Below are 13,334 nucleotides of genomic sequence, written 5' to 3'. Positions count from 1 at the left end.
TGAAAAATCATTGCTGTGGATACTGTCATGCTGTAGAATGTAGCTACTGTATAGTATGTTAGTAGTGTCACTATTTTCAGTTACTGTTACACCCCAATGTTTGACAGAAAGAACAGAAGACGGAAGACAGGAAATAAAGAGGATGTTCTGTGAAGAGGAAACTTAGGGAGTAAGAAAAAAAGAGCAAATATGAATGGACGAGTGCCCACTGGGGATGTTCAGGAACTGGCAGGCGTTTATCTGGCTTTTTGAGATAACTTGCTGCCTCTCTCCTGTGTGTTTGCACTCATGCAGGGGTGTGTGTGATGTTTACTTAGGTAGGTCGTGTTTGGAGGATTGTAAGTTTGCCTGTGTGTTTGCTGTGTTTGAGATAGCAGTGTGTGTGTGTGTATGTGTTTTATGTTGCCTCTAGTCTCTGTTTTCATTTAAGACTAAATAATTTTGGCATTGAGAAGAGCCAGAGGGTGAAAACCTGCTACCCATAACTTACTAAAACGCTTAAGAGAGAGAATCTCTGCAGTTCGTCTCGGCATCTGCACTCTTCTTCCTGTCTGCTTCTCTTACTTTCAAAATCTCTGTCTTAAAGGAACAGTTAACCCAAAAATAAAAATTCAGACCCACATGGCTTACTTTCTTCTGTGAAACTTAAAATGAGGGATTTTAAAGAATGCTGTGAATGCTCTTGTCCAGTGTTGTAGTACTTAAGACCGGTCTAAATGTTCCTGAGTTCCGGGTAAAAATGTTACCCTCAGAAAGTCCCTGCTCACGAGGTTGTACTTTTTCAAAGTTCAGGAACTATCGGGAATCATATGAATCATCCGCACTAATTTCGAGAATCGAGAACTAAAACACTGCAGAACTTTTTTTTGGTTTGTGCCGTCTTGCACATATGATCTGATATGATGATTGAATGAGCTGGTCTCGACTACAACGCTGCTCCTGTCCATACAACGGAAGTGATCAGGGACAAAAAAGGACTAAAAGCACCAAAAATTAGTTCATACAACTTGATCACTATGTTCCAGGTTTTCTGAAACCACACAATAATTTTAATAGACAAAAATTAAGAATTATCTGAATATCTTGCCCTTTGCCATATAGCTTTCAAATCTCCATGAAAACTCTTCTCCATGAAATTTTCATTCTCATTCTTTCCCTAAGGTACTTGATAGACTAGGTTTCTATGCTCGTCTGACTACAAGTATTTAATTGTGTTTAAGAGATTTGGAGCTGTGAGCTCAAATATACTCACAATCTCTCTCACCATCTGTCTTCTTTTCAAATAGTGTGATTGAAAGCTGTATGTGGGTGTGGGTGTGTGTGTGTGTGTGTGTGTGTGTGTGTGTGTGAATGGACTCTGTTTTGAACTTTCTGCCTGAATGAAATGGATTTTCCATTTGATCATGATCTGTGAGGCTGAGAGATCTTGGCTTATAAAAGGTTGTAGTCTGACTGCTGTTATCTCCTGCTGCTGAGCACATTGAAACCCCAGAGATCATCACTGTGACATGCTGCTCTTCCCTTTACTGATATTTGCCAATAGCATTACCTCTCAAGACCCTAGAAATGGATTTAACTTGTGTCATGCCTTTTTAACTTTATAAATCACCCTTTTTAAATGTATGGGGAAAAAATGCTTAATTATGGTTCTAACATGTCACACACATACAGTTTCTCTCCCAAACTGAGATATCCTTCAACCTTACAAATAGGTCTGTTTTATTCTATCCAATAAGTATGCTAAACAATAACTACTATTTTCTGTAGTGTTTTTTTAAATTTATTCTAATACCATTTAAAGAGTTAGTTCACCCAAAAATTAATTACTCACCCTCATGCCGCTCCAAACGTAAGACCTTCATTTGTCTTTGGAACACAAATTAAGATATTTTTGATGAAATCCGTGAACTATCTGGCCTCCGATATACTGCAACACAAACACCACTTTCAAGGCCCAGAAAGGTAGTAAAATAGTCCATGTGACTACAGTGGTTCAACCTTAATTTTTTGAAGTGATGAGAATACTTTTTGTGCGCAAAAAATAAACAAAAATAATGACTTTATTCAACAACTTCTTCTCTTCCATTAAATTCGATTCAAAAAGCTTTATTGTCTATCCCCACAGGGGTAGAAAATTGTCTTCTGACAAAGGCTCAAACAAAACACACAACAATAATTTAAAATAAAATTCACACACAAAAAATCATCTTAAGATCCTATTTAAAATATCAATGGCAGTTGGAACAAAGGTCTTTTTGTACTTGGCCTTTTTGACCAAAGGTACTTTATACCGTCTACCTGATGGAAGTACCTGAAATGAACTATGAAGGGGATGGGAAGTATCTGACACATTGCGGAGGTTTTTCTGGTTGAGAAATGAACACCAGAAGGCCCAGAATTGCCCAGAAGTTAGCCATCTCGCATACAAATAATAAATTAAAGAAATGAAACAAAAGCTACAAAACACTTAATACTAATTAAACAAAAGAAACATTAAACACAGAGCCTGTGTCACGAGTCGCACAAGCAACGTTGCGCACCGGAAGTCAGCCTCCGACTCCATGTCAGTCTCCAACTGCTACAGAGTTGATGTAGTAAACACAGTACAGCGCTTCCTGGTTCTATGTCAGAACACAGACTAAGTATTGGCAGATGCATGCGTGTGATGCTGATGCAGGAGCTGGCCAATAAAGAGCCAGCGTTCTGACGAACAACCTGGAAGTGCTGCACTGTGTTTACTACGTCAACTACGTAGGAGACTGACATGGAAGAAAAGAAATTGTTGAACAAAGTTGTTATTTTTGTTTGTTTTTTTGCGCACAAAAAGTATTCTCATCGCTTCATACCATTAAGGTTGAACCACTGTAGTCAAATGGACTATTTTAACGATGTCTTTACTACCTTTCTGGGCCTTGAAAGTGGGGGTTGTGTAACAGTCTATCGGTGGCCAGATAGCTCACAGATTTCATCAAAAACATCTTAATTTGTGTTTCGAAGATGAATGAAGGTCTTACGGGTTTGGAGCGACATGAGGGTGAGTAATTAATGACAGAATTTTCATTTTTGGGTGAACTAACCCTTTACCGTATTACAACAAAGATCTGTTTTGGATGTGTATCTGGAACCTGTCTTGTAATATAAACATGCAGTGGATTTAGCTGATATAACAGTCTTATAAACCTGAAGTTCTGGTTCTCAGTAACGATATGATATGTCCGACTTGCATTTCAGTGCTTCAGCATGTTAACCTGTTAACTTGTGATTCATTGAAAAGAACGAGCAGTTAGAGTTTACTATCGTCGTCTCCGCAGGCTCACTTGCTGGCTATTGTGATTAATTACAGCAAGAACTATTAATTATCAAGAATACTGGATGAGTCAGAAGCTCAGCGGCCTTAAATGTGGACAGAATTTTTACTATAGAGACGTGTTCACAAGAGCGCCATTAGGAGAGAAAATAAGTGTGAACTTGGGAAATGGGGATTGCAAGGCAATCTGCAGAGATGGAGGGAGAGAGAGACAAGAATGACAGGAAGCGGGTGATAAAGAGAGAGAGCGAGAGGCAGTAGAGACGACAGCCGTTTGGGAACTGGCTAAATTGCTTTGTGTATTTCATGGCCAGCTTCATCATCAAAGCTAATTACTAACAGCTCTCTGAAGCCCTCTATATTTATCCATCCATTGATCGTGTGCATGTGTGTGTAATTTTAAGTGTGTGTAGCTCTAATTTTGCAAGGAAAGCTTATGCCTCCATTTAAAATGATTTAGATTTTTTTTTTGTAAAATGAAATTTGTCACTGTTGTTCTATTCTTTGTAGGCCAGTTAAAGGGTTAGTTCACCCAAAAATGAAAATTCTGTCATTTAATTACTTACTAATTATATGATGAACAGATTTAATTTAGGCACATATAAACATTCATCAGCGAACATAAACGGAAGCTCAAACAATCTTGCTTGACCCACGAGAACGAACCTCTTGCTGAAGCTCAAATGTGCTGCGTAACACACGAGAATGAACCTCATTGGTGAGGTTCATTGAGTGTCTGATTACCACAAATGATGTGAGTTGATGAATGTTTATATGTAAATAAAAGCCTAAATTCAATCTGTTCATCATATAAAGCGACTGTGTCTCTTCAGAAAATTTGGACTAAACCACTCAATTCATATGGATTAATTTTATGATCTCTTTATGAACTTTTTGAAGCGTCTAAGTGGTAGTTGCGTAGCTGTCAATGGAGGGACAGAAAGCAAAAAAAGATCTTCATTTTGTGTTCTGAAGATGAACAAAAGTGGAATTGGAAATGCTCCATTTATTATTATTTTTTTTTTTTTTAATAATATTGCTATTTAGGTTTAAATTATTTTTATTTCATTTTTATTTTTTGTTATAATTAATTTATTTACAATTAAGAATTTAGTCCTTTAACTTGAAATTTATTTCACTTTATTGCCAAGGCAGAATTTCTAATTTTCATTTAGTTTTATTAAGTTTTTCAACTAATATTTATATTTTATTTTATTTCAGCTTTATTTCAATTAACAGAAATGTTTTAATAGTTTTAAGTTAACAATAATAGCCCTGTTTAGAATTAGAATATTTTAATTAGGGCTGTCAAAATTAACACGCTAATTTTGCGATTAATTTTTTTCAGTTTAACGTATCAAAAATATGTAATGCAATTAACACAGCATCCATTACAGTATATGATCATGTTATCATTCATTCAAGTGCTAGTAAACCATTCAAGCACGATAAGACACACACACACAAACACACACACACAAAAAGAACTCAAATCTGCACTGGCACGCTGTCTGTAAAGTTTCATTTTAATATATTAATAAGTTATTTAAATACTTTTATGTTCTTTTATGCTTTAATCAGTCAGCACAGCAGGATGGTGAATTTGGTGAATTCCTTGTTTACAATATATGAATAATATTTTATTAATAATACTTAACAAAAAGAGTGTAAACAAAGACTATAATGGACAAAAACTCTTCATTTCATCAAGTCAGATTCCTATTGACTCAGATTTGCAATGTGAATTGTCTAACACAGTGCATGTGTGTTTTCAGGACATCTAACAGCAGTGCGACCTTGTCCTCATGTGCGTCGATGGAGCCGTGTGTGTCAGATGAACATTTCCAGGCACACAGTCACGCTGAACACACCTTCAGACGCATGGAGGCCTACCTGAGGACCAGGAAACTCTGTGATGTCGTACTTCTCGCTGGAGACCGCAGAATACCAGCACACAGGTAAAAAAAAAAAAAAAAAAAAAAACAGTACATGTTTCAAATGATTCATACAACCAAACCCTACCAAATTTACACTACAATACAAGCAAAAACAATAAACCAGTGTGCAGCAAATTATGGTGGTGCCTTCTCTGTGAAACACTGTAAAGACAAATGAAATTACATTCTCATTTAGTTTGAACCAAATGGCCTCAAACTGAACCACACAAACTTTAGTAAGTCCAATAACAAGTTTTTCTCCAGTGCTGGGCCTCTGACACAATATCTGAGTGGATCCAGTTCATGCTGCTGAATCATAAATGCCCCGGAGATGCTGGAGATGAGTGATGGTAGTTACAATTTACTGCTGAATGTAGCAGCAGTGGCACATTTATAGCACATTTCATTGTCAGCAAGTATTGCAGTTTCTGAATTTGACAAATAAAACTTTGGACTTTTGAAACTCTCATGGTATTATTTTGAGAATGGCTTATGATAAAGTTATGTTCTAGAGACGGAACAGATGGAACAAGTTAAAACTACAAAGTATGAAAACTAAAATTATACTTGAAATTAGTAAAAAAGTAAATAAAAAAAAGTGACATCTTCAAAACTCAAAGCAAGATCAGGTAATGTGAATGTGTGTCTTGTCTGTTGTAAACTGCATGGACTTGTCTGTTCAGTATATCTGACCAAATCTTAAAGGGTCTCTTTATAATCAAAACCATACATAACCAAAAACATACATAATCTCATACATAATTTACATAATGTCTTACAATAATGATTCAGTTTTAAGGGGAAAATGCTTAGTTTAGGGTTCTTTTAGACTATTTTCATCTCCTTGGATTGAAATCAGTATTGAGTGGATGTCATGTGGTTGTGACATTCTTGTTGTAGAGATAGACTGCACTGAACATATACATCAGATTTTGATATTATCCATGAGGAGGCATGGCCTTTGGCAAGCAAGATTCCCCTGTGATGCTGATAAGAGTGACAGGCATTCAACCATTATTTATCATATGAGAGTTTCTAGATTTATGGAGAGGTGGACTGGGGCTCATTTCTCGGGCACAAACAGCATCTATTCTTACTGTGTGTGTGTTGACCAATTAAACTGATATTTGTTAATGACTCTGCATTTATTTTGCATTTAATTACAGAAATAAAATGATCTGTGTAATGTATTGTGAACATACAATAATCACAAAAGTAATATTACAAAATTCAATTCAGTCTCCATTTATTTGTATAGCGTTTTTCACAATACATATCATTTCAAAGCTGCTTTACAAAAAACGCATGTCAACATTACAATTTAGAGTAATCTGTTGACTGTGACTGTGACTGTGAGTTTGGCGGTTTGACACGCGATCCGAATCATGATTCGACACGCTGATTCACTACGCTCCGAAGCTTCCTGAAGCAGTGTTTTGAAATCGGCCATCACTAAATAATTCGTTATTTTGTATTATTTGGTGCACCAGAAATATTCTCGTCGCTTTATAATATTAATATTAAACCACTGTACTCACATGAACTGATTTAAATATGTTTTTAGTACATTTATGGATCTTGAGAGAGGAAATGTCATTGCTCCCTATGTAGGCCTCACGGAGCCATCGGATTTAAACAAAAATATCTCAATTTGCGGGTCTGGAACAGCACGAGCGTGAGTAATAAATGACAGAATTTTCATTTTTGGGTGAACTAACCCTTTAATGCATTAGGTTCAAAGTAAAAATAGGCCTATATATGTAATAATTAGGTTCTCCAATAACATTTTTTACTTGTAAAGAAAACAGCATATTCTGTATTTCTCAGTCTGCATCAGAACAAACAGGAAATGAATTTTCATATAAACATTTCTATGCATGACTGTATTTCACTCGTGGGAACTTATCAATCTGCATCAGAACACACAGGAAATGAATTTTCACACTAACATTTATATGCATGACTGTATTGCACTCGTGGAAACTTTGTTGATAATTAAATTCCACCATACAAACTCTGCATATGACTTTATCTTTGTTAAACGTCCCATTTGCTTTTGATTTATATATATAAAAAAAAAACCTATAAAGATGGTCTGTCTCTAATACATGAAAACGTAGCCATTATATTGTCAAATTGAATTAAAGGATTTATTAGCTTACAAATGTATTAATCACATGTGTCAAGTTAACTTTGATAGCCCTACTGTACTTCAAAATCATAGTAGGGGGCAGAAAAATTCCTCTAATTGAAGAATCACCCTTAAATAGCAGCACCTTGGCATTCCATAACTCAGTTCTTCTCTGATCTGTTCATCCTCTTCTCTCCTTCATTATTTTACCTTCATCTTTGTGTTGTTTCCACGTGTTTGATGGCATAGTTCTGCTGATTGCAAGGCTGCCTCAGGCAGCTGGAAGATTTTGCTGGTGTTTTATTTATAATGATGCACACACATACACTGTATAGTGAATAGCCTTTGTACTTTTTCTAACTAGAATGCCATCTGCAACCTAAAATGCTTACCTAAAATCTTGGTTTAGCACACAGACTTTCAGGCTGCTATGAGAAAGAGCATACAAAAAAAGCTGAATCAGTTATTCAGTGACACTCTAATATGAGTAAAAACAGCAGAGAACTGCTAGATTATTGTGTGTAAAGTGAAAGGTTTAAAATCTGCTCAGTGATGAAAGAACAGGAAGAGAGAGTGAAGAAGAGTGGCAGAGTGCAAATGCTGAGTGTTACTCCTGCTGCTAAATGAGTCTCACAGGCTCTAATGCATTTTCACTCCCTGCGCTCACTCTTAAAGCCTCATTTGTGCTCCCATTCTTTCTCTTTTCTTCTCTCCCTTCATTACTTCTCTTTCATCATAATTCTTGCATGAGTTTTCACCATTACCAGCATCATCCTTTTCATATCTCTGCCTTTGCATATACTCACTTAAAGCGGTGCAGGAGCAAGTTTTGAAGTGTGGGGTGGCAACACCCTCTGAAGGCAATTTGTAACTATTTTACTTTTTGGTGAATTCATAGAAATTTGTACGATCTCATTCATACGTTTTCAAACAGTCTCCTTATAGCTCACTGAATGTTAGGTTTAGGGGTGGGCCAGGTTTGCATAATAAAACCAGCCTAATTGCTTTTCAATTGGTTTTTCCCGGTAAAAATCACGTTCCCAATGGTAAAAACCTTCGACCCGCGGTCTAAAAAACAACCCCGTAAAAGTAGCCTAATTCCGTGGGAAAACCGCAGACTTGGCAACACTGGCTGGACCTTCATGCTTACTTTTTGTAAACATTGTACGTTTCCATACAAACTAAAATGTACAAATGTATACAAAATTGTCTACTTGTAAAGTAGTTAAATTTTCCCATGAGACCGGGTTGGGGGCAGGGCCTATTTATGGACTATTTATTTAATATTATTTAGAATGGAAAATATAGCTGCAAGCAGCGATGACGGGCCCAAGCCCCAGCACCACCGCCACCCCTGTGACTTAAAGAAATCTCTGCCTGGCGGGCAACATACAGTCTTAATTAAATTTAAATCAAATAATGATTTCACAAGATATGAAACACTTTCTGTTTCCCTTCTTTGTCTTTAATTTAATCCCTTGCCATGGCAACACTGTTCAAGATATCCTATAATCGTTCACAATTTAGCATCTTCGGTGTCTTGTTTCATGTTAATCCAGTTTGGTGGCAATTGCGTGAATCTCCAACGAGGAGTACTTAAAAACACAGATCCTGATTCATCCAGAAAATTCATCAGTTTCTCCTGAAATACATGCAAGTAAGTGGCTGGTGAACTGGAAGAATATTAGAGTAAACTTTATAGTTACTTAGGCCCACTGTGTGTCTGATATAAATAAACGTCAACAAATTATATTTGAATGGATTGTTATTGCTGCTTCCACATCAGTGTGTATTTTACAAACTCTAAATGTATTGTTTTACTGGTGCTTATGTGTATTTAAATGTCTGAAACCTTAAAAAAAATATTATGTGGCTGAAAACACTGTATAGTTGTGATATATGACAAGCGCTGAGCACGGCGTCCATCTCGCAGCCAAAGCCCAAAAGCACAGTTTGAATCTGGCAGTTATGTGATGTCACCGAACGCTCTAACTCCACTCCACTCCCACATATGGGATTTTTTATTTCTGTGCCCCTGAGTGTACGGTCACACATATGGGATATATGTGTGACCGTACACTCAGGGGCACAGAAATAAAAATCCCATATGTGGGAGTGGGGCCGTACTGCTCAAAAGGTTAATTTATGCAGAAGTTATAACACACTGCCTGTTTCCCTTTTCTCGCCATAAATTAGTTTCAACACCACGGCCAAATCGTTCGAGATATCAAAAATCTGCTTGCAATTTAGCATCCTCGAGGTTTTGTCTTCATGCTGACTGAATTTGGTGGTGATTGTATGATTCTATAACTGTATGAAGTTTGGTCTGATCATCCAACCATTGATGTAACCAAATATTTTTCACAGTAATCTTTCAGAGTTCATCACTTCCTGTTCCTGCATACTTTCGGGGACATTTTAAAATGCTTAATGTGCTTTAGTGTACTTTTTTAATGTACAAAATTTCTCTTACACCTCCATTGTCATAAACAGTGCCAACTTTTTTCCTCACAATTTTTTTTCCCCCTTTTAACACACTTTATCATATCTACAGTAAGTCCATTCCACATAAATGAACAATTTCGGCCTGAAGTGGGTAGAATTCAGGTAGATCTTATTCCTGTCAGTCACCAGAGAGTCAGTCAAAGCAGAGAGCAATTCTCTCTGGGATTATTTTATTGGTGTTCTGTGATAATCATCTTTTATTTATTTCTAGTTGAGTGTTAATATTGCGTTCATAAAGTTTAGTGGTTGTCAGTTGGTAATCCGATTTGATGTATATAATGTAAATGACTCATCAGATTTTTATTAATCTTATTAAACACAGCTAGCATTCATGCAAGCAGAACAATAAAATTGCTTAGTAACTTTATACGTAAAGCAAACAAAAACAAACCTCACAGAGTTTGCCTTCCTTTCAAGCTGTAATACAAGCACTCACACACTCTCAGTTCTTTGATATAGTAATTAGCATTTTGGCTACGAGTCTAATAGATTTAAAGCCGCAAGCTTTGACTGAGTGTGTGTGCATGTGAATATCTTTGTCTGCAGAGCTGGATTTGAATAGGAAATCCTCATTTTACCATGCTTCAGTTAACAGATCCTCAAATCCTGTCTCTTACTCTAATCTTTCTCTCTCACTCTCGCTCTTCGTTTCTCAGTTCTGTCTATTTTCTTTTTCAGCTTTTTTATCATGCTTTACGTGCAGCACACAAGTGTCTATTCCAGGGGTCTCCAACCTTATTTCATTTTAGAGCTACTTTTTTTAAAAAAAAATGAAAGTGGCTAAGAGCTACTCATGTTATGCAATATTTAAATCTCTTAAATAATGTTATCATAACTCTAAATGAACAACAATCTAAACTGATATACACCTGAAAGAGTTTTAAAATAACAGAATCAGAGAATAGATTTTTATATGAAAAACAGCACTTTGCATATTACCCACTCTCACCCAGGCCGCAACCTGTTTGCAATTTGCCGTCAGGCAGACGGTACAAATCTCTGTGCAGTAGAACATTTAAGTAAAAAAACAGTTTTTCCCCAAGGCTATCTCCATCTTAAAAAGCTAGCTCATAGTTACCTGGTTTTATAATTCATAAATCAGTACTCTTATGGCATTTTTGCCACCTAAGAGTTAATAAATACATACTACATGTAAATACATATTTTTATTTATACAGTTGTATATACAGTACATAATACACGCATTTGTACATACATAAGTATATTACTTTATATTTTTATTTTTAATAAATAAATAATAAATAATTTATTTTTTAATCTTATTTTACTTAATATTACTTATTTAAATGTTCTTTCTATTCTCTTGTGTATGTATGTATGTATGTATCTATGTATGTACCCAGTGCACACAACAAATTTCTTAAGTGTTTGCACACGCTTGGCTCATTCTGATTCTGATACTATTCTGTAGTTGTCTATACATAACTATAGTTATTTTTATAGTGCATCATAACTAGAGATTTCATATCACAAATATAGTGACCAAAATGTTCACAGTTATTGCTAAAATGTGCTGGAAATGTTAAAAAAGTACTGATACTACACTCTGAAATCATCTCACCAAGTTTTATGTCGAAAACCAAGAAACAATGAATAAAATTGCACTTTTTGGTTGAACAATTATTTTAAACATTAAAATAATAACATATGGGTGCCTTATAACATATATTATCTTCTAACATTTACTGCATGCTCAAATAAAGTTTTGACAAAAAAAAGTTTTATAAAATTATATACTTTTCAGCCTTTAAATCATTTTATGAAAGTCAAAATGATAAATTATATTCATTCATACATTCTTTCATAATTTCTCTCAGCACTCTGCCTTCCGTCATGTTTTCACACAAAACGAAATCTACGCTTCATGCTGCGCCTGTAAGCGTGAGACTGTTGCTTACTTTGCTTAATGCTGGACTGCAAGTTTTTCAGATCACGTTAATCAAAAACAGTTTTAATGATAATTAAATGAAATATGAAACGGTAATGCTTGTTCTAAGAGGCTTTGGTTTTAACAAGCCTTTAATGTTGCTAGCGCCGCAAATTAAGCACACACATCTGTAAAGAAAAACACAGTCTACAATTCCTCATGAAGATGTTTTTTTTCCTCTTTTCTTTGCTTGAACGCTATCTTTGCTCATCCTGATGCAAATAAGGTTTTCTAGCTATACTGTTCAGCCGGTTTTAGCTGGTCTCCCAGCCTTGTCATAGCTGGTTTTAGAGGGGTTTTGGTTAGCTAGGAGACTGGGAGGCTGAGAGACCAGTTTAAACCAGCTGAACACCAGCTAACCCAGGCTGGGAGACGAGCTTGACCAGTTAAGCCAGGCTGGGAGACCAGCTAAAACCAGCTACTTCCAGCTTAAACCAGCTAAGACCAGCCAACCAGCTTAGGGTTTTTTTCAGCAGGGTTGTTCCAAAAGAAATGTAATACTTTAAATGCAAGGAAGTGCAAAAAGGTCCATAGAACAATGGATAAGAGCAAAAATAAAAAACTAAGGTTACAAAAACAGTCTAAAAACTAGCACCAGCTTCTCTCACTAACTGTTGGAGACCAAAGTTTCTCATCTCATGCTCAAGCAGCATTCACAACTTTTGCATTAAAGCTCCAAAACCACTCTCTGTTCCCCTGCCTCACATCTGAACACACTTAAATACAAAATTTTCCCACCTTGGAACAAATGGAACATACCATTTTCTGTAAAACTAACCCTTGACTCTCTACACATTTCAGCAAGTTCCCCAAATCATAGTTTAAGGCAAGAATTTAAAAACAGAGTTTAAAAAACTGATTTTTCCTAATATGTTAAAAATGAGAGCATGTAAAAGCATGTGAGCATTCAGTGAGATATCATATTATCTCAGTTTCTCTCTCTGTCTTTCTCTTAGACTGGTTCTCTCGTCAGTGTCCGATTACTTTGCGGCCATGTTCACCAGTGATGTTCGAGAGGCAAAGCAAGAGGAGGTCAAAATGGAGGGCGTGGACCCAGATGCATTATGGGTCTTGGTACAGTATGCTTACACAGGTGTGTGTTTATCTGGAACAGATGTTTGGTTAGATATACACGCACACGTAGTAAGGATGTACATTAAAATTTTGGCTGATACCGATATCAGCCAAATATCAGGCAATATTTTGATATTATGGCTGATATTCAAATTTTATACTATTTTGTTCAAAAAAATAAATAAAAAACAGAAAATGGACTAAAAATAAGATACATTCAATTATAATGTTGTAATGTTTAGCATTTAAAAGTCTAAAAAACTGAGATTCACTTTGAAATCTCTTTAAAATTACATTTAACAGTTATTAAAATATTAATGACTTATTATTGTAAAAAAATTACAATTTTAAGTTAAAAGATTAGTTTTAATTTGAATGCTAGATGACAAGAGTCTGTAAGATTTTTTATGTTTTTGAAAGAAAGAAGTCTCT

The 13,334-nt window shown here is 35.7% G+C and overlaps 1 protein-coding gene across 3 annotated transcripts in view; it reads left to right on the top strand.

The window, feature by feature from the left end:
- Positions 1 to 13,334, top strand: part of klhl5 (kelch-like family member 5) — a 74,206-nt gene that overhangs the window by 32,742 nt on the left and 28,130 nt on the right. For all 3 annotated transcript variants that reach the window (XM_051893392.1, XM_051893403.1, XM_051893384.1), the window contains 2 exons: positions 5,083 to 5,265; positions 12,785 to 12,921. In XM_051893392.1, the coding sequence (XP_051749352.1) occupies positions 5,123 to 5,265; positions 12,785 to 12,921 (280 nt within the window). In that variant the 5' untranslated portion in view covers positions 5,083 to 5,122. The remainder of the gene's footprint in view (positions 1 to 5,082; positions 5,266 to 12,784; positions 12,922 to 13,334) is intronic.

The sequence above is a fragment of the Ctenopharyngodon idella genome, chromosome 1, assembly GCF_019924925.1.
Source record: "Ctenopharyngodon idella isolate HZGC_01 chromosome 1, HZGC01, whole genome shotgun sequence".
Lineage (NCBI taxonomy): Eukaryota > Metazoa > Chordata > Actinopteri > Cypriniformes > Xenocyprididae > Ctenopharyngodon > Ctenopharyngodon idella.
This window is presented reverse-complemented; position numbering and strand designations above follow the sequence as displayed.